A 27517-nucleotide genomic window follows, 5' to 3' on the forward strand; every position below is an offset into this window, starting at 1 on the left:
TTCAAGGTGAGGCAGAACATCATGGCGGAAGGGTGTGGTGGTGAAGTGCTGCTCCATTCATAGTGACTAGGAAGCAAAGAGTGAGAGGGGGGAAAAGGTCACAAAGAAGATAAACCCTTTCAGGGCATGCCCCCAGTGCCCCACCTCCTCCAGTCATGTTCCACCTGCCTGCAGTTACCATCGGTTAGTCCAATCAAAGTAGGATGTACTGATTTGATCACAATTCTTGTAATCTAATTATTTCACTTTTGAAAATTTCTGCATTGATATAGGAGCTTTGGGAGGGACATCTAATATCCAAACCATAACATAGAATAACCCTCATTAACAGATCCTGATTCTCTTCCCTGAAAACAGAAGTATCAATCCATTGCTCTGGCTGCATCCGTCCATCTCTTCTTTGGCCAGCTTGATTGTTATATACCATGCCCTTAGAGCCACTTCCACTTCTGCCCCAAATCCAATTTAGCAGATCAATCCATGGATATTCATTTTGAAAGCACAGAGCTCAGAAAAGAGTAATACAGAAGCAAGCTAACAGTCTTAAATGATTGGTGAGATGGGTTTCATTATTTTGTTATTTTAAATTTTTCTTAAATAAATTCATTATCTTAAATAATCAATAGTGTTTAATTGATAGACATTTTCAAAATGCAAAAATATACCACAAAACTCATGGACTTTCATCTTTTATTGATGATAATTTAATTATTTTTAAAAATATAAAGCTACCACTTTTCTGATTTCAACATTCGCTATCTTGTTTCTCCAAATATCACAAAAATGTTTATAATGCAAACAAAACAAAGGAAGTAGATTGTGAAATCTTTCTTTTGTTGAATGCTTGCTTATATATGGTTAGCAGAACCATTGCTAATGTTATATTTATGATAGCATGGTGTTTGGGGGTGTTGGGGGAGAAAGGATCACAAATCTAATAGGTTTACTGCTGGAATGTATACTACAGATGTTCCCTTCACTGTAAACCAAATTTTAAAAGCTTTTAAAAATACTACCATTTGCTAACAAATTTTTCTTAAAATTGTCATGGGAAAGAGCTGATACAACTACTAAATTAATACTAAATAAATAAACCTAAAATAGATCTATTAGTGAAAGGAAACAAAAATAGATAAATATGCAAAATTTGGAGGTTATCTTTCTGCAAAAGTGAACATATACTATTTATAGGAGAGTGAAACATAAACCTGAGGGTGGTGGAGGACAGGGAACAAAGGAAATAGCAAGCAGATCCTTGTAAAGGAAGACTCTCACAAAACCTAAAAGTAATGAACTGGAAAATTAAAAATAAAAGAAATTGCCAAGTTAAAAATAGAGTTTAAAAACAGTTTGGCAGTTCCTCAAAAAGTTAAACATAGAGTTACCATGTGACCCAAATACTCTACTCTTATGCATATTCCCAAGAGAATGAAAAACAAGTATCTACACAGAAACTTGTGCATAGATATTCATAGCAGTATTATTCATAGTGCTCAAAAGGTCTTCATTAGCTGATAAATAAATGTTTTTAAATGTGGTACGTCCACCCAAGGATATTATTCAACCATAAAAGTACTGAATCAATAAGACAAGCTACAACATGGATGGACCTTGAAAACATTAAGCTAAGTGAAATAGCACAGACACAAAAGGTCAGATGATACATAATTGCATTTATTTGAAATGTCCAGGATAGCCAATCCACCAAGACAGGAAGTAGGTTACTGGTGGATTAGTGAAACAGGAGTTGGAGCTAACTGCTACCAAGTTCATTTTGGGGGTGATGGAAATGTTCTAGAATTAGAAAGTGATAATGATTACACATCTTGTAAACATACTAAAAAGTACTGAATTATATACTTTCAGGTGGTGAATTTTATGTTATATGAATTATATGTCATTAAGGAAACAATAAAGTACTGATACATGTACAACATGGATGAACCTTGAAAACATTATGCTGAATAAAGAATGTCAGTCACAAAAGAACACCTGACTGTCCTTACCTGTATGTCCAAAATAGGGGAATTTATAGAGCCAGAAAAATAGATTAGTAGTTGTCTGTGGCTGGGGAAGATGATCAGGTTGGGGTAGGTTGAGAGTTAAGGAGCATGGGGTTTCTTTAACAGATGATGTAAATCTTATGAAATTATATAGGGGCAATGGTTGTACAACTCTGAATTTACTAAAAACTACTGTATTGTATACTTAAATGGATAGATTAATATAAGGTATGTGAACTTTATCCAAATAAAGCTGTTATTTTTTTTTAAATAGCATTTCCTTCTTATTGATCACTACATTTTCAGCATTCTGCATTGTGGGGGTCAACAGAGGTTTAAGTCACAGTCACTGCACCCAGGGAGTCTACACTTCTATTTGAGGAGAAATATTTATGTGCAGAGAACAGCATAAAATGGTGCATCTTTAGGAGCTAAGTTATATTGATCATAGTGCCTGATGAATTAAGGAATCAGAGAAATCTACAAAATCTTGAAGACAGGGTGTGGGGATGCTTTGTAGAGATGAGTCTCAAGTTAGGTCCTGAATGAGAAACAGGAATTTGATCAGGGAGATAAAAGAGTGTCCCAAGACAGGGGTATGACTAATGTTGAGAGTGAGCATGACACACCTGCATGCACGTCTGTGTTGGGGGGGGGGGTGTAGGTCAGCAATGTAACAGCCTACAGTCAGTGTAAGTAGATTCTAATGCAATAAGGAGACTGGCTGAAATAGTACAGTAAGCCTTGGAAGCCCAGCAGAGTTTGGTCCAATGAAGTAAAATGAGGAAACAGTGATAAGTTATGAAAAGCATGTGTCATTATCAGAAAGTTTTAAGATGGAAGGCAGTGACACATGGAAAAGAGGAAGAAGAGCCCAGAGTGAGGGTGACTGACTAAAAGTGTATGGGCACGAATCTATGCATGGACAGAAAGAGTGGATGTAAGAATGGAAAGTGAAAAAAGCATGTGAGAAGAGTTAGAGGAAGAAAATCTTTCAACCTACCAAATGCTTACTTAGCACTTCTTTTTATGTTAAGGCGGCTTGCTAAGTCCTATAATAGTACAAGTACTGTATTGCAGTGCACATGACATTAATTCTTTCTCAATGCATTTACAATTCCACTGGGGGAATAAGACACAGAAAAAGGCATCAATAAAGGAAGTATTTTAGGAATTGATTGCCTTGATATGAGAATGAAAAGACAGAATAGGTCAAGGACAACAAGAGGCCCAAGAGAGTGATAGTAGCATTGAAGTTGGGGAGCATCAGCAGATTTGTAGTATCATTGGTCTGAAGGGAAGCACCCAAAACAGCACTACACTAAGCAGGTGAAACTATTATTTAAAAAGTAATTACTAAGTATTTACCACATAGGAGGCCAGGCACTACTAAAGTATTGTGGATATTAAGGGAGGGGAGAGACATCAAATACTCTGCTTTCAAGCAGCTTGATTCTCCTGGACCAAAAGAATGAAATACCCTTTAATGACAGGTGAAAGTGATTGTGCGAGCAGACAAAATGAATGAATACCTGATTCACAATCCTAATTTGGACAGGCCACAACCAGGAATAAGTTCCATAACAAAGTTGTATCTAAGTACTTTTCTTGTCTCTATTGCACAATCTGATAAGTAGAAAAAAGGGATGGAAGATTACAGCAGTTCATCATTACAAATTCAGGGGGAGTCATATTGTTGTATAAGGTAGGTATGTAATTTTCAGAGGCAACCCATATTTTTATCTCATTTTTTATTACTACTGTGGAAAGACTTCTTTAATTATTTGTTGCCAGTGCAGATGGAATAACATTTGCTTCATTTCTCAGTATCACCTCCAATCAACTAAGGGAATTTGAGCCTTGTTCACTTGAGATTTTGAAATTACTGATCTCCAGGATTTGAGTATCACAAACTATGGTGGTGCTCAGGGTCATACATAGCACTTAATTTTTGCCTCAAATGAGTCTACATTGCTGGGGAAAATTTAACCAGTGTCTTTATTCATATAATATTTAGAAAATAACTCAAGGAAATACTTATTTGATGTCCAAGAGAGGAAGATAATTCTAAGCTTAAAATGTAAGAGAAAAAAAATTTTAAAGTTATTTCTAAAATCCTGAAGGAAAAAAAAGCAAAGAGGAAGGCATAAAGGAATGATTGCAGCCCTGACTACATTAAAATATTTTAATGGATTATTTAATGATGAAGACTAATGTTGATGATATGCACTGTTACGTCAAAACACACACAGCATGAATGTCATAATTTCAGTATTATAAAATCTACATCTAAGACATATGTACTTGAAAAATATACTAAAAACTAAAATAGGATAAAATTATCTGTGAGTTTTATTTTCTTTTTTATGCTTTTCTGAATTTTCCAAATTTTCTATATTAAACAGGACCAAAAATGATTGTGTTTTAAACATAAATTTAACCCAGACAAAATTGAAAACCATTCAAGTTAAACTAAGTTATGTTTGAGTCATATATTCCTGTGGGTATTTTACAATCTGTGGTTGAATTCTATTTTACTCAGTGGAAGACCAAAGATAATGCAAGGGTTTGTGAGAAAATCATGGGAATCTAAAGAGTCTGAATTGGAAAGTTTTTCCAGACTTTGAAGATATACATACTGGTGAATGTAATTTGATCTATTAAAGGAAGGCAGTAGCACAGAAAAGAAAAACTAAAATTTTCCCTGATTGCCCAGGTGAGCCTTGATATTACTCTGCTGTCTACATAACATGAAACTTCAGGCTTCCAGGCTCAGCTTGATTACTGGAAAATAGCCTCCATTGCACGCTCCCACCACCACAGTACTCTACTCAGCACCATGGTAATAGCTAATCCTAGTGCCAAAATCTGACATGTGATTCAGATACACTATTGTAGATAATTCAATACCCAAAAATAAGAATAGGAGACTTCTGGGGAAGGGAGTTATTTCCAGGGAGGTTAGGTGGTAATATTTGGATGCTGTGATGGGTTGAATGTAAAGGACAAAGCTGTAAATAAGACTTAGAGTAGTGTTTGTGGGAGAAGTTCTCCATCTGGGAAGACTTTCCAGAATGGGAAGATTCTTTCTCCCAAGGTTCAAGAGTTTTCCAGGGAATACTTCTTTTGCATAATCATCTCTTTTTGTCTTGTTATTTTTTGCTGCTTATTAAAAGTAAAACTATGACATAAACCCTCAAGTATGGGTGTGAACAAAGTCTTTGGTTAAGAAATTTATCGCTAAAAATAAATCTTTTTAAGAAGAGACCTGAGGTTCTCGGAACGGAACTGGCCCGCTAGTGAGAGCCTTTCTGACCAGAACAAGCTCCGAGTCCCGGAGCCCTTGCAGCGCAGTGTACTCCGGCAAAGAACCAGCGGAGAGCCTCGATCTGCAGGCAGCCTCTGGGATTAGGGCAGGGCAGCCAGAGACCTCTTCAGGCAGCTCTGCCCACTCCGGCTGCGGACTCTCTTCACGGGGCGATCCAAGATGGCGGCCTAGAGGGAGACTGCACCCCCAGTCGCTCCAGAACCCAGGAGTTAAGAAGGGGAGGCATTGAGAGACTCGGACTGAAGTGGAGCCACGGGTGAGTCTGCCCACTGGGTAAAGCTAAGCCTGGGTGGCAGGCCCAGATAGAGGTGGCTTATCGGAGCCGGGCAGGGCAGCTAGAGTCATCCACAGGCAGCCTTGCGCACTCCGGCGGTGGGCCCCGCCCACACAGCCAGCTTCTCCAGGTTCTCGGAACGGAACTGGCCCGCTAGTGAGAGCCTTTCTGAACAGAGCAGGCTCCGAGTCCCGGAGCCCTTGCAGCGCAGTGTACTCCGGCAAAGAACCAGCGGAGAGCCTCGATCTGCAAGCAGCCTCAGGGATCAGGGCAGGGCAGCCGGAGACCTCTTCAGGCGGCTCTGCCCACTCCGGCTGCGGGCTCTCTTCACGGGGCGATCCAAGATGGCGGCCTAGAGGGAGACTGCACCCCCGGTCGCTCCAGAACCCAGGAGCTAAGAGGGGGAGGCATTGAGAGACTCGGACTGAAATAGAGCCACGGGTGAGTCTGCCCAATGGGTAAAGCTCAGCCCGGGTGGCAGGCCCAGATAGAGGTGGCTTAGCGGAGCCGGGCAGGGCAGCTAGAGTCTTCCCAAGGTAGCCTTCCACACTCTGGCAGTGGGCTCTTCCCACACGGCCAGCTGCACGGTGCAGGCCCACCGTGAGCATTTCCACACAGAGCCAGTTCCAAACCATGGAACCAGTAGGGGGCTAGGGGCAGTTTTCTTCGGATGAGCTGCTTTATCAGATTCCTCCAAGACATCAGGCTACTGAAGGCTGGGAGGTGATACACTGGAAATCTACTGGGACACTATAAGCCAATAGTGGAAAACTGCAATATCTCAGGGTCCCACTGACAACTGACCAATATGAGAAAACAAGGGAAGAAAATGTCCCAAACAAACCTAGATACTACATCAATAAAACCCAATGACAGCAGAGCAGAAGAAATGTCAGAAAGGGAGTTCAGAATGTACGTAATTAAAACGATCAGGGAAGCTAATGAGGAGATGAAAGAGCAAATGCAGGCATTGAAGGAGGAGATGAAAGAGCAAATGCAGGCATTAAATGATCGCACCAATCAACAGTTAAAAGACCAAATACGGGAAGCAAGAGATCATTTCAATAAAGAGTTAGAGATACTGAAAAAAAACCAAACTGAAATCCTTGAAATGAAGGAAACAATAAACCAAGTTAAAAACTCCATAGAAAGCATAACCAATAGGATAGAACACCTGGAAGAAAGAACCTCAGACATTGAAGACAAATTATTTAATCTTGAAAGCAAAGTTGGCCAAACAGAAAAGATGGTGAGAAATCATGAACAGAATCTACAAGAATTATGGGATATCATGAAAAGGCCAAATTTAAGAATTATTGGGATTGAGGAAGGCTTAGAGAAACAAACCAAAGGAATGAACAATCTATTCAATGAAATAATAACAGAAAATTTCCCAAATCTGAAGAATGAAATGGAAAACCAAATACAAGAGGCTTATAGAACTCCAAACATACAAAATTACAACAGACCCACACCAAGGCACATTATTATGAAAATACCTAACATACAAAATAAAGACAGAATTTTAAAGGCTGCGAGAGAAAAGAACCAAATTACATTCAGGGGGAAACCAATAAGAATATCAGCAGATTTTTCAATCCAGACCCTAAAAGCTAGAAGGGCCTGGAACAACATATACCAAGCCCTGAAAGAAAACGGATGCCAACCAAGAATCTTATACCCAGCAAAACTTACCTTCAAATTTGACGATGAAATAAGATCCTTCCATGATAAACAAAAGCTAAAGGAATTTACAAAAAGAAAGCCAGCATTACAGAACATTCTCAGCAAAATATTTCATGAGGAAGAGATGAAAAACAACGATGCAAATCAGCAACAGGAGGCGCTAGCCTAAAGGAATAGCCAAATAAAGGAGAAACCAAATCATGTCAAAAACAAATATGAGTCAATTGACTGGGAATACAAATCATATCACAATAATAACCCTGAATGTTAATGGCCTGAATTCATCAATCAAAAGACACAGACTGGCAGATTGGATTAAAAAGAAAAATCCAACAATATGCTGCCTGCAAGAGACTCATCTCATAGAAAGAGACACCCATAGACTAAAGGTGAAAGGATGGGGAAAAACATACCATGCACACGGACACAGCAAAAAAGCTGGAGTATCCATCCTCATCTCAGATAATGTGGACTTCAAACCAAAACTAGTCAGAAGGGATAAAGAAGGACATTACATGCTGCTTAAGGGAAGCATAAATCAGCAAGACATAACAATCATAAATATCTATGCCCCGAACATTGGCTCATCCACGTACGTCAAACAAATCCTTCTCAATTCCAGAAATCAAATAGACCACAACACAATAATACTAGGCGATTTTAACACACCTCTCTCACCACTGGATAGATCGTCCAAACAAAAATTGAATAAAGAAACTATAGATCTCAACAACACAATCAGCAATTTAGACTTAACGGACATATATAGAATATACCATCCAACAAAGAACGAATACACTTTCTTCTCAGCAGCACATGGATCCTTCTCTAAAATAGACCATATTTTATGCCACAAAGCTACTGTTAGCAAATACAAGAAGATAGAGATACTACCTTGTACTCTATCAGATCATAATGGATTGAAATTAGAAATAAATGACAGAATAAAAAACAGAAACTTCTCCAATACCTGGAGACTAAATAATACACTATTATATGATGAATGGATAACAGAAGACATCAGGAGGGAAATAAAAAAATTCTTAGAAGTAAACGAGAACAAAGACACATCATATCAAAATCTCTGGGACACTATGAAAGCAGTACTTAGAGGAAGATTTATTTCATGGGGTGCATTCAAAAAAAGAAGTAGAAATCAACAAATAAACGACTTAACACTACAGCTCAAAGCACTAGAAAAAGAAGAGCAGACCAATACCAAAAGTAGTAGAAGACAGGAAATAGTTAAAATCAGAGCCGAAATCAACGAAATCGAAACAAAAGAAACAATCGGAAAAATTAACAAAATAAATAGTTGGTTCTTTGAAAAAATAAATAAAATTGATAAACCCTTAGCCACACTAACAAAGAGAAAGAGGGAGAAAACTCAAATTACTAAAATTCGGAATGAACAAGGAAACATCACAACAGACATGAGTGAAATACAAAACATAATTAGAAGCTATTTCGAAAATCTATACTCCAACAAAACAGAAAACCTCGAAGACATCAACAAATTTCTAGAGACATATGAACTACCTAAACTGAACGAGGAGGACATACACAACTTAAATAAACCAATTTCAAGCAATGAAATAGAAGAGGTCATCAAAAGCCTACCAACAAAGAAAAGTCCAGGACCAGATGGGTTCTCAGCCGAGTTCTACAAAACCTTTAAAGAAGAGCTCATTCCAATACTCCTCAAACTATTCCATGAAATAGAAGAGGAGGGAACCCTACCAAACTCGTTCTATGAAGCCAATATCACCCTGATACCTAAACCAGACAGAGACACATCGAGGAAAGAAAATTTCAGACCAATATCCTTAATGAACATCGATGCAAAAATTCTCAACAAAATTTTAGCAAATCGCATACAAATATATATTAAAAAGATAGTGCACCACGATCAAGTGGGTTTTATCCCAGGGATGCAAGGTTGGTTCAACATTCGGAAATCAATAAATGTCATTCACCATATCAACAGACTTAAAGTTAAGAATCACATGATTATTTCAATAGATGCAGAAAAAGCATTTGATAAAATACAGCATCCCTTCATGCTCAAAACACTAGAAAAAATTGGGGTAGTGGGAACATTCCTAAACATTATAAAGGCCATCTACGCTAAGCCCATGGCTAATATCATTCTAAATGGTGAAAAACTGAAAGCGTTCCCCCCAAAAACTGGAACAAGGCAGGGATGCCCTCTTTCACCGCTTCTATTCAACATCGTCCTTGAGACTCTAGCCAGAGCAATCAGACAAACCAAAGAAATTAAAGGGATACGAATAGGAAAAGAAGAACTCAAACTATCCCTGTTCGCTGATGACATGATTATATATTTAGAGGAACCTGGAAATTCCACCAGAAAACTTTTAGAACTCATAAGTGAATTCAGTAAAGTAGAAGGTTACAAGATCAATGCTCATAAATCCAATGCATTTTTATACATAAGTGATGAATCTTCAGAAAGAGAAATTAGGAAAACTACCCCATTCACAATAGCATCGAAAAAAATAAAATACTTGGGAATCAATCTCACAAAAGAGGTGAAAGACCTCTACAATGAGAACTACAGAACACTAAAGAAAGAAATTAAAGAAAACCTTAGAAGATGGAAAGATCTCCCATGTTCCTGGATAGGCAGAATTAATATCGTCAAAATGGCTATACTACCTAAAGTGCTATACAGATTCAATGCAATTCCAATTAAAATCCCAATGATGTACCTTGCAGAAATAGAGCAAGCAATTATGAAATTCATCTGGAAGAATAAAAAACCTAGAATAGCTAAAGCAATCCTCAGTAGCAAGAGCGAAGCAGGGGGTATTGCAATACCAGATCTTCAACTCTACTACAAAGCAATAGTAACAAAAACGGCATGGTATTGGTACCAAAATAGACAGGTAGATCAATGGTACAGAATAGAGGACATGGACACAAACCCAAATAAATACAATTTTCTCATACTAGACAAAGGTTCCAAAAATATGCAATGGAGAAAAGATAGCCTCTTCAACAAATGGTGCTGGGAAAACTGGAAAACTATATGCAACAGAATGAAATTAAACCCCTATCTCTCACCCTACACAAAACTCAACTCAAAATGGATCAAGGACCTCAGAATCAGACCAGAGACCCTGCATCTTATAGAAGAAAAAGTAGGTCCAAATCTTCAACTTGTTGGCTTAGGATCAGACTTCCTTAACAGGACTCCCATAGCACAAGAAATAAAAGCAAGAATCAACAACTGGGATAGATTCAAACTAAAAAGCTTTCTCTCAGCAAAGGAAACTATCAGAAATGTGAAGAGAGAGCCTACAGAGTGGGAGAATATCTTTGCCAACCATACCTCAGATAGAGCGCTAATTTCCAGAATCTATAAAGAACTCAAAAAACTCTACACGAAGAATACAAATAATCCAATCAACAAATGGGCTAAAGAAATGAACAGACACTTCACAGAAGAAGATGTACAAGTAATCACCAGATATATGAAAAAATGTTCAACATCCCTAGTAATAAGGGAAATGCAAATCAAAACTACCCTAAGATTTCATCTCACCCCAATTAGAATGGCGATTATCAAGAATACAAGCAACAATAGGTGTTGGCGAGGATGTGGTGAAAAAGGAACACTCATACATTGCTGGTGGGGTTGCAAATTAGTGCAACCACTCTGGAAAGCAGTGTGGAGATTCCTCAGAAAGCTTGGAATGGAAACACCATTTGACCCAGCTATCCCACTCCTTGGCCTATACCCAAAGGACTTAAAATCAGCATACTACAGAGATACAGCCACATCAATGTTCATTGCTGCTCAATTCACCATAGCCAGATTGTGGAACCAACCTAGATGCCCTTCAGTTGATGAATGGATAAAGAAACTGTGGCATATTTATACAATGGAATATTACTCCGCAATGAAGAATGATAAAATTATGGCATTTGTAGGCAAATGGTCGAAATTGGAGAATATCATGCTAAGTGAGATAAGCCAATCTCAAAAATCTAAAGGACGAATGATCTCGCTGATAAGCGGATGAGGACATATAATGGGGGGTGGGAGGGGCTAGCATTAGGTTTAGGGTTAGGTTTAGAGTTAGGCTAAGGAGAGCGGCAAGAATGAAGGAAAGAAGGACTGTATAGAGGGAAAAGAGGGGTGGGAGGGGTGGGGGGGAGGGGAAAAATAAAATAAACATCATTACCCTATGTAAATGTAAAAAAAATTAAAAAAATAAAAAAAAAGAAGAGACCTTATATTGTCTATATAAAATATGACAAAAGTCAGAAAATCAATAATTGAGAAGGCTAAGCCAGATCAAATATCTAATGAGTTCAAATGAATACACAAATACATCTTTGTTCTTTTAGCAGGGTAGACTACCTGCAATTGAACTCCAGGGCACTGAACCACGGAGCTACATCCCCAGCCCTATTTTGTATTTTATGTATAGAGATAGGGTCTCACTGACTTGCTTAGCACCTTGCTTTTGCTGATACTTGCTTTGAACTCGCGATTCTCCTGCCTCAGACTCTGGAGATGCTGGGATTACAGGTGTGCGCCACCTTGCCTGGCCTACATCTTTGTTTTTAATTACATAATGAAAAATTACTTATCATATAAAAATGATCTTCATTACAAAAATTATCCAACTTTATTTACTACCATCTTGAGTATTTTGATTTGTTTTCTACTAGCTCTTTAGTATCATTATTTTCCCATATTCTCCCATCCTCTTCTTTCTCCAAACTTCTCCTTAATCTGTCACATTCTCAGTGTAACTTTTTCCCTTTATATAATCAATAGCAAGGTCTATATTAATATTTGGTTTAGGTTTAATTAGATTGAAATCCATTGTACTCCACTAGTGATTTAGAGTAGTCTTACTAATCACTGTTTTTATAGGCAGGTCTCCCTTTACACAGTAGCACCAGACTAAAAAATTGAAATCCCAAGCAGTACAAAACTATCTTAATATTTAGTGAAAGATATTGTTCTGTGACTCCTAAAATGTTTTGTCGAAACATTGAAAGCTCCCTTATTCTCAGCTATAAATATATTTGGAAATAAAAAATAGTAAAAACTAGTATTCAATATGTTAACAATTAAAATTGTGAGAAATGTTGAGAATTAAATATCATATTTGTAAGAAAAAAATCTTATTAAGGGTAGTTCAAATTGTGCTTGCCTTCTTATCTCTGTATAATTTACAACACGAAATAAACATCTTGTGTAAAAAATATGCTTTGGTAAATTGTCATTTTCATTTCTCAGTTGGGTCAGCTTCCAACATCAGCTTCTTTTCCTTTACTTTCAATGTCATAAAATATCTCTGAGCGTTTTTTTAATGTAAAATGTGGCCTGTGTCATCTTTATTCTTTTCATCAATTACTTTCTTCATCTATGTTTGGAGATATGTCTGGCTGCCTCTCTAGAGGAGTGGGTTGGCAGAGAACATTCCCAGTTGGCTGTTTATTCTAAACTCCATTTAGGTTTGGTTCGAAGTTAACCTCCAGCACTATCACTTTTCTTTGCTGTACTTTCATCTGAATTGGACAATTCCTTCTTTTCATCACCCATGTTTGTAAAATACCATATAAAGGTTTATTACAGTTTAAAAAAAAAAAGGCAACACAGCTACACATTTTGCTGTCTGTGTATATACTGAATAGGAGATGTACAGTGACCAGTCACCCACTGGCAGACAAAATTGGCTTCAGATATTGATGTGCATCTGTTATTCGCATAGCGCTCTGTAGACTGAAGATCTAGCAGTGGTAACTGAAAATGGCACTGTTTGTGAGAACTGTTGTTATCTAATTAAACCCATGATAACTGAATTTGGTATATATCAGAGCTGTGCAAAGAGAAGACACCTGTACTTTCTTCTATGGTAAGTAAAAGATCCTTATTGAATCTTAATAGTGCCACAAAATTGGTCCTACTTCTTCTTACGAGTAGATACGACTAACCATTGTTATTAGGTTATCTTGGTGTAAAACTTCTAGAACTCTGAAGTGATATTGCTTAGGAAAGAGTAGACATGCATCTTATATTCTTCCTTACAATACATTCCAAATATTTCTCTATCATTAGAATATATAGATAAATAGACATTTTCCAGTCCTCACGTGCCCTGTTAGATTAGTCATTCTGGGTGGTTCTAAGTATAAATCAACTAAATATAAAATAGAACTCGAACTTACAAGAGCCACACATTATTTTCAGTTATTCATCTATCGTTATCAAAACCTATTTTCCATGTTATTTTCAAACTGTTATTTAGTTGAACATTTTGTATTTAATAAGTATCTTATAGTATGACATCATCTTTATAGATTAAGTTCCCCCCAGTGTTTTTTTTTTATTTATCTAGACACTCCTCCTTAATTATTTTGGTGTTTCCTGTCCTAAATAATTTTACTCAACTCAAGTCCAGATGAGAACATTTTCCTGATTGATGGTGACTGTGCCTCTTCCTTTGCCCTCAACTGTGACATGCTTAGTTCTCCTAGTGTGCCCTTCATTGAATGTGTGGTTATTATTTTTAGGACCTATGCAGAGATTCTGATAGGAAGACAAAAATAGAATAAATCTTAAAAGCTACCCTTTTTAAAGCCAGACACACTAATCTCCAAAATGATGACCCCATATTCCAAGTTGTCATGGAACACTAAGAAAGGAACACCCAACCAAATCTGAAAATTGTGGACAGAAGTGAAAATCTTGTGCATAGTTTTATCACACAAAGACTTGAGTGATGACAAAAATTACCTTCCATTTTAATCAAGCTTTATCTGGTGAATTATGATCTGTGATATTCCATCAAAATAGTCTTGGTAGGTGGTGAATACCAAATAGACTCATTCTCTTGTCTTTCTTAATTAACTTCAGTAATGCCCTAATCTAACACCACACATCATTTTCCTGAAAGAAGATAATGGCACACTTTTATTGATTTCTTTTTCATTTAAAATTAAAATCAGTTTCAGAGAAGCATATTTTAATAAATTAAAGTAAGGTGAGTGCAGTTCCCAGGGCTCACCACACTGCGGCGTGTGCTGCATTGTTTTGTGACTAGCTTTCAGATCACGACCACTTCAGTCTTCTCATGAGCAGCAATAATCAAGAATAAAACTAAGTATGTCCAGATGCAACTTGATTAGCAGGCATCTCCTTTTCCATATATATGGGTGTTGTGTATTGATTGATAGAGTTCTTTGCACTAGAAGAAAAGCACACCCCTACATTCTTTACCATATGTCAGAATAGTAGGCAATAGACACATGGTCATGTTTTTTCTAGAAACCCCCAACTAAACCATAAAAAAGAAATGATCTGTGTCCTATTATTTAATTAATTCAAGTAAGACAGTCTCTCAGTCATCCTTTTCAGTATTTAACAGTCATCACATCGTGATCATTCTTGCTTTGTCTGACCAGATGGAGAATAACTGCAATTCTTAGAGAGTTATAAAAATCACAAATACAGCATATGCAATACAATGACACCCTTCTTGTTTGTCAGAGGAAGAACACGTTCTGGCAAATCTTGAAAATTAAATCCATTCCAGAATAGAACACTGGGAACAGCTTCCTAGATTAATATATTATTTAGAAATGAATATTTTAAAATTATATTAATGACCTTAAAAAATATAGAATAAAAATTGACAGGATAAAAAGCCATGAACTCAAAATATGAGCTTTTTAGCATAACTCTCAATGACTAAACAGCAATTTTTAGTAAAAATATAGATGATATCAACAAAACAATGAACAATCCAATATACATATCCATGTACATACCCACAATCCACACTAAATAATTAGAAACTGTATATTCTTTTTCTAGCATAACTCGAGCATTCACAAAAATTGATTATACACTGTCAAAGAGCAAGTCTTAACAAAGTATCTTCATTATGTAGAACCCATTCTCTGACTATAATGCAGTTGTTAGAAATTATTTTTTTAAAAACTTTTAGAAACTCATTTAAAAACAAATGTTTATAAGTAATTTATAGTTAAATCAAGGACTTTTTTAATATTTAGAGGTGAATCGTAAGACTAATATATACAGAAACAAAAGAATGCAACTAAAGAAAATATAGTTTTTTGTTTTGTGGTACTGGGGATTGAACTCAGGGGCTCTACCACTGAGCTACAACCCCAGCCCATTTTATTTTTATTTACTTTATAAAATTTTGAGACAGGGTCTTGCTAAGTTGCCCAGGTTGGCCTCAAGTTTGCAATCTTACTGCCTCAGCCTCCTGAGTAGCTGATTACAGACATGGTGGACACTGTACACAGTGGGGAATTTATAATTTTAAATAAGCATATTAGAACAGAATAAGACTCTAAATTAGTGAGCCAAGTTTTCAACTCAAGGGATTAGGAAAAAAAGGAAAAGAGTTAACAAAAGAAAGAGATAAGGAGCAGAACACAATGGGAAAGCAAAGAGAAAGAAAAGCTATATTTCTCCTGTTGTGTCTTTCTTTTCTATTTAATGAATTTCTCCTCTATGCCTGGATGGTTTCAGGGCTAAATTCTACCACTTCGGGAGCTAATAATTCAAGTATATTTAAAAATAGTTCTCAAATTACATTATAATTATAACCCCAGTACTAAACTAGACAAGGACAAAATAAGAAAGGAAGTTATAGGCCTATCTCATGTAGGATCATACATATAAATATTAGCAACCTGAATCCAGCAAATAAATTAAGACATATGATGACCAAATGGGCTTATCCCAGAATACAAGGATTGTTTAACAATAAAAAATTACTTAGAGAAATCATCATAATAACCACCAAAGAATTACATCCATAAAAGAAGAAAAGTCATTTGCTCAATTCAACATCTGTTAATGACAACAAACAAGACCCAAAGAATAAAGCACTTTATACCTTAATGCAACTGATCATAGTTTCAAAATTAATGTGAAGGAGAAGAATCAAAAATACCCAAGATGATTTTGAACTAATACATAGGGAGATACTTCCTACAGACTCACCAGATTCTTTATGAATCATGGTGTGAAATGGGTAATGATATAGACCAAAGTGCATTAGAGTAATTTCATCCACTAGCAGAAACTTATTATTTGACAGAGGGAGCACGTTAACTCCCTCTGTTCATTGCAGATGGGAGTGTTTACTGATCTACAGAAAAAAAACAACAAAAACTAGTAAAGTTGATGGCATGAAAATTCATGATTGAACAAATCTATATATTTGTTTTAAAGAAACTCTCATATGTCTAGGAGAAATGTACAAGAATATCTATTGCAACAAAACAGTGAAACAGCAAATGCAATCTAAGTGTCCAAGAAAATAAAGGATTGATATATTGTTGTATGTTACTTATAATGGAATACCATTTAAAAGTTATGATGAATAAACTCTCACCTTAATAAATGTCAAAGGGCTGGGTTGTGGCTCGGTGGTAGAGCACTTGCCTAGCAAGTATGAGGCACTGGGTTCACTTCTCAGCACCATATAAAAATACAAATAAAATAAAGATAGTCCATCTTTATTTTAGATGTGTCCATCTACAGCTAAAAATATCTTTAAAAAATAAATAAATAAATAAAAATGTCAAAAAATATACTGGAAAAAAGACAATGTAAATTCATGCATGATGATCTCATTTGGATAAAATTTCAAAGCATGCATGCAGTGTTATATACTATTCGTGAATCCATATGTGGAATAAAACATACATTCTTGCATGGTAATGATAACATCAAATTTCAGATTGGTATCACCTTGGTGGAGGGGAAGAAAATGGGGTCATAGAGTGATAAAAGGGGGCCTTTATTTTTACTTAAAATATCCCAAATCTTTTTTTAAAGTTGTGATAAATATAGCAAGATATGTTGGTGGGTACATAGTAATATATTTTATCTATTTGCTTAAAATATATTGTAATTTAAAAAGGAATAATGGGTCAAAGGTGAAATTGAAAGACAACATATCAAAACTTATGTAATGCAGTAAAAGTAGTAAGAAATAAAGGTTCAATACATGCCTAACATTAAAAAATGTAGGCATGTATTGAATAAGAATAAGCATAAGATAATGCCTCAAGGAGTTAGACAAAGAACAAACTAAACCCAAAGATAGCAGATGGAAGGAATATTAAAGATCAGAATCAAAATAAGTCAAAGAAAGAATATTAAAAAATCAATAAAACCAAGTTTGGCTTTTTGAAAAAATAAACTCCTGGCCAAACTTAGAAGATTCAAATGAATAAAATAAAAAATGAAAGTAGAGAAACAGGAAACATATATATAACAGAAGCCTCCAAAATAAAGAGGATAATAAGGGACTATTGTCCATTCAATCACCAAAAAACTGAATAACCTAAAGGTAATGGATAAATTCCTAGAAAAATATAACCTGTCAATATTGAATCATGAAGAAATAGAAAACTTGAACAGATCAACAAGAGGGAGAGTGTAAAAATAAAACCTTCCAACAAAGAACAGACCAGGACTTCATGGCTAAATTCTATCAAATATTCAAAGATTACTATTAATACTTCTTAAACTTTAAAAATAGAGCTAGGAAGAATATTTTCAAACACAGTTTACAAGGTCAGCGTCACATTTTCTGAGGCAAAAACTACAAGAAAGCTAAAGGTCAATATCTTTGATGAACATTGATGCAAAAATCAATAAAATATTAAATTCAGCACATCAAAAAGATTATATGTTACAATCAAGCAGGATTTATTCTTGGCATGCCAGACTGTTTTAGCATATGCAAATCAATCAATGTGATGTACCACATTAACAGACTGAGAGATTAAAATGACATAATTACCTCAATTGACAGAGAAAAAGCATTTGAGAAAGTTCAGCATCCTTCTTAATTTAAAAAAAAAAAAACTGGATATGGAAGGAAAGTACCTAATTATAATAAAAGTCATTTATGTAAAACCCATGACTAACATCAAAATCAACAGGGAGCTGCTGAAAACTTTTCCCCTAAGATCTGGTTCAAGATAGGGATACCCATTCTTATCACTTCTTCCAACAGAGTAATGAAAGTACTAGCAAGAGCAATCAAACAAGAAAAAGAAAAGTCATCCAAATCAGAAAGGAAAAATTAAAATCATCTCTATTTACAGATGATGTGATCCTTCCACACACATATACCATCTATCAGAACTAATAAGTGAATTCACTAAAGTTGCAAGATACAAAATCAACATATAAAAATCAGCATCAATTCTGTACACAAATAGCTGGAAAAGAAATTGAAAAAAAAAATCCCATTTATAATAATATCAAAAAATAGGGATAAATTTAACCAAAGAGGTAAAAGACTTTTACACTAAAAACAATAAAACATTGACAAAAGAAATGGAAGATGATATAAATAAATGGAAAGATAGCCTGTGCTCATGGATTAAAAGGATTAATATTGTCAAAATGCCCATACTACCCAAAACAATATACAAATATAACACAATCCCTAACAATTCTAATGGCATTCTACACAGATATAGGGAAAAACAATTCTAAAATTCACAGAGAACCACTATAAAAGCTGAATAGCCAAAGCAATACTGAGAAAGAAAACGTTGGAGGCATTATACTTTCTGATTTTAAATTTTATTACACCAAAACTCTAGTATTCAAAACAGTATGCTACTGGCATAAAAACAAACATAGGTCAATCAATGGAACAAAATAGCACAGAAATAAATCCAAGCATTTATAATTAACTAATTTTTGACAAGGGCACCCAGAGGACACAATGGGAATCTTGTATAATATATAAAAATCAATACAAAAGAGATAATCAATGCAAAATAGGTAATTATCTATCTTTCTATCTATCTATCTATCTATCCACCCATCCATCTATCTGGATGACCTGAAACCACAAAACTCCTAGAAGACAATCAGGGCAAATCTCCTTGATTATTGACCTCAGCCTTGAAATTTGGGCTACCACACCCAAAACCCCTACAAAAAGCAAAAATAGGACTATATTGAAGTAAAAAGTTTCTGCATAGCCAAGAGAACAATCAACAAAATAAGAAGACAACCTTATAGGCAGGGAAAATATTTGTAAATGACATCTGATAAGGGGGTTAATATCCAAATTTTACAAAGAATGCTTATAACTTCATAGCATAAACACAACTTGATTTTTAAAATGGGCAAAGCATCTTCCAAAGAAGTTATTAGAAGGGCCAACACTTATATGAAAAAAAGTCTTTATAATCACTAATAATCAGGGAAAAGCAAAGTAAAACAACTATGAGATACTACCTCACACCTGTTAGAATCACTGTTACCAAAAAGTGAAGAAGTTGGCTCAGTGGTGCACAACTGTAATCCCAACTACTTGGGAGACTGAAGCAGTAGGATTGCAAGTTCAAGGTCAGCCTGGGCAACTTAGCAAGACCTTGTCTCAAAAAAAAAATTTTTTTTTAATTGTAAACAAATGGGATACATGTTGTTTCTCTGTTTGTACATGGTGTAAAGGCATACCATTTGTGTAATCATAAATTTACATAGGGTAATGTTGTTTGATTCATTCTGCCATTTTTTCCCTTCCCCCCACCCCTCCCACCCCTCCCCTCCCTCTATACAGTCCTTCCTTCCTCCATTCCTGCCCCCCTCCCTAAACCCAACTCCAACCCCAACACTAACCCCTCCCACCCCCATTATGTGTCATCATCCACTTATTAGCGATATCATTCTTCCTTTGGTTTTTTGTCTCAAAATTTTTAAAAGGGCTGGAGATGTAGCTCAGTGGTAGAGCACCTCTGGGTTCAATTCTCTTACCACCAAAGGGAATTTTTTTATTCTTTTTAGACATACATGACAGTAGAGTGTATTTTGACATACATACTTAGAGTATAACTTATTCTAATTAGGATCCCACTCTTGTGGTTGAACATGATGTGGAGTTACACTGGTCATGTACATAGGATAGTTATGTCTGATTCATTCTACTGTCTTTCCTATTCCCATCCCTCTTTCCTTCTCTTCCTTCCCCTTTGTCTAATCCAATGAACTTCTATTCTTTCCTCTCTCCACCTTATTTTGTTTTAGCATCAGCATATCAGAGAGAACATTTGGCCTTTGGTTTTTTGGGATTGATTTATTTCACTTAGCATGATAGTCTCCAGTTCCATCCATTTACCAGCAAATGCCATAATTTTATTCTTCTTTATGGTGGTAATATTCCACTGTGTGTATATACAACATTTTCTTTATCCATTCATCTGTTAATGGGCACCTAGGTTGGCTTCATAGCTTAACTATTGTGAATTGAGCTGCTGTAAACATTGATATGGCTGAATCACTCTAGTATATTGGTATATATCCTTTGGGTACATGCTGAGGAGTGGGATAATTGGGTCAAATGGTGGTTCCATTCCAAAGAGAAACAATATGTGTTGGTGAAAGAGCAACACTTAAAGAAAAGGAAAGTACATTGCTGGTCCCTAGTACACTATTGGCAGGAATGTAGACTGGTACAGCCACTAGGGAAAATATTATGAAGGTTCCAAAAGAAATTAAAAATAGAATATGACCTGCCAACCCCTCTTCAGGGTATGTACCCAAAGGAGATAAAATCAACCACACACGAAGGTGCCGCACTCCAACGTTCACCTTGGAATTTTTGATAATAGCTAAGATATGGAAACACCATTAGCTTCTATGGGGGAAAAAATGAATAAAGAAAATGGAATACTATCCAGTCTTTAAAAAGAGGTAGATCCTGGTGTTTGCTAAAACATGGATTGACTTAGAGAACATTGTGCTAAGTGAAATAACATACACAGAAAGAAAAATATTACATGATCTCACTTATATGGAATCTAAAACAGAATAAAGAGAGAATAAAACAGTGGTTATCAGGGGCCAAAGGTGGGGGTAGGGAGAGGAAATGGGGAGATGTTGGTCAAAGGACAAAAAATAGCAGGTACAACATAAAGCCATAGCTAATAAAATGGTATTTGAGTTTTTCTTTAATCAAATAGACAAATTTCATTTGCTCATACAAGTAATTATGTGAAATGATAGATTTTCTTCACTATAGAAACCATTTTACCATGTATGTGTGTGTGTGACACCATGTTGTAGACCTGAATATATACAATAAATTTATTTTTAAAAAATAAAAGGAAATTAGAACTATTCTTTTCATTACAAAGACATGAGGATCACTTGCATTGGAAGAGAAGGCAGAATAAAGTGAGAATGTTTCCACACAATCTCTTAACAGAGCCTGCCACAGAAGTACAAGACTCATCTGTGCTCAAAAAGATGAGTTTGGACTCACCAGTTTGGACTGAGACTATGAGCTACTCTCCCTGATTCCAGGAAGAAAAGGAGAAAAGTTGCCATGACTTTTTCCTACTATTTCTTTCCTGTCTTTCTGTCCCAATTCTTTTCTCCTTCCTTCTCCTCTCTTTCTACCTGGAGTGGTATGGGAAGACAAAGCTGCCAAATGGTAAGGGAAGAATGTCACTAACCACATAGCTCTGCCTCTGCTGTCCCCTGCAGAAGATATCCTCAGAGCACTAAAGAATCTCTGCCTCTTAGAGGAAAACAATTCCAGGATGTGTGCAAATGATCACATACCGGTTCTTTCTAATTCAAGGCATTAGACAGTTAATGGAAATTCAGTAAATAAAATTCTCATACATGGAGGCTGTGGTTGTACCTCAGTGGTAAAACCCTTGCCTTGCACATGTGAGGCACTAGGTTCCATCCTCAGTCACATAAAAATAAATAAATAAAATAAAGATATTGTGTCCATCTACAACTAAAAAATATTTTTTAAAAAATGTTCATATATGGAAGTTCTATTGAAGTTACTTGACCAACAGATTATTATTGAACCTTTAAAAAGAGAACAAGAAGGACTGGAGATATAGCTCAGTTGGTAGAGTGCTTGCCTTGCAAGCACAAGGCCCTGGGTTCAATCCCCAGTACCCAAAAAAAAATTCACAAAAAGAGAACAAGAGAGAACCAAATTAATGTTTATCGAGTTGGATCATTCTGATAGGTATTAAAATCATATGTAATAAAATTTATATTTAATTCATGTTTTGAGAGTATACCCATACATTTTCCTTATTACTTGTAACAGTGATAGTTTCTAAAAATTTCTATTATTAGACTTCTCTCTAGGAACAGAATTCTTACCACGTATGTACAGAATACCACTTACGATGAATTCAGAAATTCTCCTTACATAAATATAAAAGAAGATTGAACTTTCAAGGATTAAATTGGGAGAGGGAAATGGAGAAGCTTTGTCAAACAGCACAAAGACAAAGTCTGGGTTAAACAGAGGTTTATCTATGGTACCACTTAATGCTTACAATTAACCAAGCTGTGTTCTATATTTAAAAGGGTATATCTTCAAGAATAGGCAGTTATACTCCATGTACGTATAATATGTCAAAATACATTTTACTATCATGTTTAACTAAAAAGAAGAATTTTTTTAAAAAGTTTTAAAAGGTGTACCTTATGTTAAGTGTTCTTACCACATAAAAAATAATAAATAAGGAGGACAGGAGGATGCTTTTGAGATGAATATATTTGTAGCATAGATTCTGGTGATGGTTTCACAACAGTATACTTATATCTACATCCAGCAGGTCATATACCTTAAATATGAACAGGTTTTGTGTGTCAATCATACCTCAATAAAGTGGACCAGGGGGTCATAATTAACTATTTTGAATTATGCTTTTTATCTGGTAAAAATTCACAAAATTTAAGTGAAAAGTAAGACTCCTTCCTGCACATTGTCCCCAGTCCATTTCCCCAAAGGTAACTGTAGTTAGAAAATCCCTACATGTTCTTCCAAGATATTCTACACATAGAAAAACATGCATCAAAAAGAACTTTTAAAAAAGTCCATTCCAAAGCAGTGGAATTTCAAATGTCTCTTATCAACTTGATTCAGTACATGCTGGGCTTTTCTATGAGTTCACATCTTCAGTGTAGAATCTTCAGACTTGGGATCAGACATCATTTAAGTAAAAACCAATCATGAGAACAAGACTTCAAAGAAGCCACAGTTAAGATGACAAAGATATGTACTCTCCATTAAACTTTTCATAGAAAAGTTGGGAGCAGGGAGTGATATTGGCCAAATTATATTGCTATATCATCTGCATGTATGAATATATAACAATAAATCCCATCACTATGTATAATTATAATGCACAAATTAAAATGTGGGGAAAAACTTAACACTAATTAGAAAGAAAGAAAGAAAGGAGAAAGAAAGGAGAAGAGAAAGAAAAAAGAAATGTCAGGAACAAAGAATAGAGTTTCTACGTACCAAGTTCCAGAGCTTGAGTTTTGTACCAATTAGACATAAACAATCAAGTAACATGTAACTAGTAAGTGCTATGATGTATCATGTAAGTACATCAAATATACATAGATAATTATTTTTGTCCATTTAAAATGAACTGATCATAAGAAGGCATATCTATAATTATTACTTTCTTCATCAGTCTAAAACTTTAGTCAGGTCTGTTATATTGTAAAAGGCTGCCCACTTAACCTGTTTTTACCAGCTGTGATAAATTATTATTGATATGAAAGAATTTAATTCAGACCAAAGTTTCAATAAGGAATGTATGATGTCAAAGAATGTAGTTCATGGTAACTTACTACTTTTTAACCCAGTGTATTTGGTGTTTCATAAGGATAGAAAGGTTTTCTCATGCTCTTTTTTTTTTTTTTTTTCTCTAAACCTGCATTTGGGATCCATTTATTTTTTTTAAAAATGTCTTCTTTTTTCTTTTAGGCCCTTCTAACATATAGAAGTGATGCAGCTATGAGAAAAATGTTGAAACATCTGTATTTCTATATCATGCCTGTCTTTAATGTTGACGGATACCATTTTAGCTGGACACATGTAAGTCACTTTGCATATCCAATTGAAAAGGGGACTGAATAAGTCACAGAAAACAGTCATGGAACATGAGGGTGTCTTAGTGGGCAGCCCACTAAGTGATTCCAGAGATGCAGAAGGGGTCTTCACTTCCTCCCCAATCAGAGTACCAACCTTTTGATTTTACTTTCATATTGTGTTTTTGTGGAAGATTTCATGTAAACAAAAACTTCTCCTTCCAAATAAATCATGAAAAATCATTGGTCTAGCCCAACCCATTCAGTGTTGCCTGTAAAGAAATGAAGCCAAGAGCAAGTAGGAGACAAGTTCACGGTAGAGACTGGAGCATGAACCTGGATCTCTAATGCTAACCCAGTCCTCTTTCCACTCTCCAGGCTTATCTATTGGTGGAGGAACTCTCTACTCAGTGATGCATTTCCTTCACTGATCGAGCTACTAAAATGCATGTGAATAATCTTTTAAGTATTTTTCTCTCTGCCTATTTTCTTAATTATGTGTAGGATCGATTTTGGAGAAAAACAAGATCAAGGAACTCAAGGTTCCACTGCCGTGGAGTTGATGCCAATCGTAACTGGAAAGTGAAATGGTGCGGTAAGTCTGGGGCTAACTGGGGTTCAGAACTGAAGGCTCCCACAGGTACCACTGCAAAACAATGAACCATAAGACTCTCCAGGGAGACTGATGTTTTTATGCATATGGAAACCTAATAAAGACATATGTAGATACATTATAGCTATAATTTGCAAAAGAAAATGAAAGGGTTCTTTTTTTTTTTTTTTTTATTATAAAATTGTAGACAAATGGGATACATGTTGTTTCTCTGTCTGTACATGGCGTAAAGGCATACCATTTGTGTAATCATAAATCTACATAGGGTAATGTTGTTTGATTCATTCTGCCATTTTTTCCCCTTCCCCCCCTCACCTCCCACCCTTCCCCTCCATCTATACAGTCCTTCCTTCCTCCATTCCTGCCCCCCTCCCTAAACCCAACTCCAACCCCAACACTAACCCCTCCCACCCCCCATTATGTGTCATCATCCACTTATTAGCGATATCATTCTTCCTTTGGTTTTTTGAGATTGGCTTATCTCACTTAGCATGATATTCTCCAGTTTCATCCATTTGCCTGCAAATGCCATAATTTTATCATTCTTTATGGCTGAGTAATATTCCATTGTATATATATACCACATTTTCTTTATCCATTCATCAATTGAAGGACATCTAGGTTGGTTCCACAATCTGGCTATTGTGAACTGAGCAGCTATGAACATTGATGTGGCTGTATCTCTGTAATATGCTGATTTTAAGTCCTTTGGGTATAGGCCAAGGAGTGGGATAGCTGGGTCAAATGGTGTTTCCATTCCAAGTTTTCTAAGGAATCTCCACACTGCTTTCCAGAGTGGCTGCACTAATTTGCAGCCCCACCAGCAATGTAAGAGTGTACCTTTCTCCCCACATCCTCGCCAACACCTGTTGTTGGTTGTATTCTTGATAATTGCCATTCTAATTGGGGTGAGATGGAATCTTAGGGTGGTTTTGATTTGCATTTCTCTTATTACTAGAGATGTTGAACATTTTTCCATATGTTTGTTGATTGCTTGTATATCTTCTTCTGTGAAGTGTCTATTCATTTCGTTAGCCCATTTGTCGATTGGATTATTTACATTCTTGGTGTAGAGTTTTTTGAGTTCTTTATAGATTCTGGAGATTAGCGCTCTATCTGAAGTATGATTGGCAAAGATTTTCTCCCACTCTGTAGGCTCTTTCTTCACATTGCTGATAGTTTCCTTTGCTGAGAGAAAGCTTTTTAGTTTGAATCTATCCCAGTTATTAATTCTTGCTTTTATTTCTTGTGCTATGGGAGTCCTGTTGAGGAAGTCTGGTCCTAAGCCGACATGTTGAAGCTCTGGACCTACTTTTTCTTCTATAAGATGCAAGGTCTCTGGTCTGATTCCGAGGTCCTTAATCCATTTTGAGTTTAGTTTCGTGCATGGTGAGAGATATGGGTTTAGTTTCATTCTGTTGCATCTGGATTTCCAATTCTCCCAGCACCATTTGTTGAAGAGGCTATCTTTTCTCCATTGCATATTTTTGGCCCCTTTGTCTAGTATGAGAAAATTGTATTTATTTGGGTTTGTGTCCGTGTCCTCTATTCTGTACCATTGATCCACCTTTCTATTTTGGTACCAATACCATGCCGTTTTTGTTACTATTGCTTTGTAGTAAAGGGTTCTTTTTTAATATGTAAAAATCAAAGATTTAAATCTGTCAACCCAATCCTGAAAACTGAACATTTAAACACAGATGTAAAAACAGAATACTGAGGAATGTGTCATTCACAAAACTAAGAGATAGTATGGTTTGTGGTATAAATCTGGTTAAATGTTTTCATCCTCTTGTAAGAATATCACTGATCCTGCCTTTATCTGTCAGTGGTGATCAAAACTGTCTTGTCTTTGTCAAGAACTACCAACCTGCCAGTCAAATGTTCATTGTCCACTCACACCAGAAATGAATTTCTGCTGCACTCCATGTTTCATTGAATGAAGGTTACTTACCTTTCAGATAGAGGGAGGATATTATTTTAAGGAAGGAAACCCTTTTACAGAGTGAAGAAACAGGCAGATATGGGGAGGTAAGCAGGGACTTGAGAAAATTAACCATAGCTAGTACCATACTTTCAGCAGAAAGGGGAGGAAAAGTAAAAGATTGTAAAAATGCAGTTGTGAGGAACTGCCCTTTTGCAGACTCTACCATTACCTCTCTAAAAACACAGACACTTCTATAATGGAAACCTCCATTAAGTGCCTTAAAAATGAAGCCTATCACAAATTTACTCATATCTGCCATGTTTTGGGTTCTATATTAGATGCTTCTATCCCATCCCCACCAACATGAGACAGAGTAAGTGGGCATGGGCTTAGACTCCTTCCACACATCCTTAAAAGTAAGAGCCCTCAATTAGAACTGGCAAATAGGAACATTGCAGAGCTCAAAGAATATGACTCTAAATTATGACAGATGTGGTTTGGTTCTGCCATTACTAGCTTGATGATTTGGGCAATTCTCTTTAATCTATGAAACTATAATAACAATATTATATGAAACTTATGGGTTTCTTCCAGGGATTAAAGGAATTTATGTATTTGAAATGCCTAATTCGCTTCCTAGCTCCATACAGTAGTCTAAATATCAATGACCACTTTTTCCTCACCCAAAACCGAGTCAATTTGCCTCTGAACCTTAAGTCAGTAGGTAAGACAGCTTCTTTCCTTTGTGGTGGGTATTTGAAT

The 27517-nt window shown here is 35.9% G+C and overlaps 1 protein-coding gene across 1 annotated transcript in view; it reads left to right on the forward strand.

Moving 5' to 3' along the window:
* Cpa6 (carboxypeptidase A6) overlaps positions 1 to 27517 on the forward strand; it is a 330677-nt gene that overhangs the window by 245046 nt on the left and 58114 nt on the right. The window contains exons 7-8 of the mRNA XM_047519692.1: positions 24112 to 24222; positions 24720 to 24810. Of these exons, the coding sequence (XP_047375648.1) occupies positions 24112 to 24222; positions 24720 to 24810 (202 nt within the window). The remainder of the gene's footprint in view (positions 1 to 24111; positions 24223 to 24719; positions 24811 to 27517) is intronic.

The sequence above is a fragment of the Sciurus carolinensis genome, chromosome 1 (genome assembly GCF_902686445.1).
Source record: "Sciurus carolinensis chromosome 1, mSciCar1.2, whole genome shotgun sequence".
Classification (NCBI taxonomy): Eukaryota; Metazoa; Chordata; class Mammalia; order Rodentia; family Sciuridae; genus Sciurus; species Sciurus carolinensis.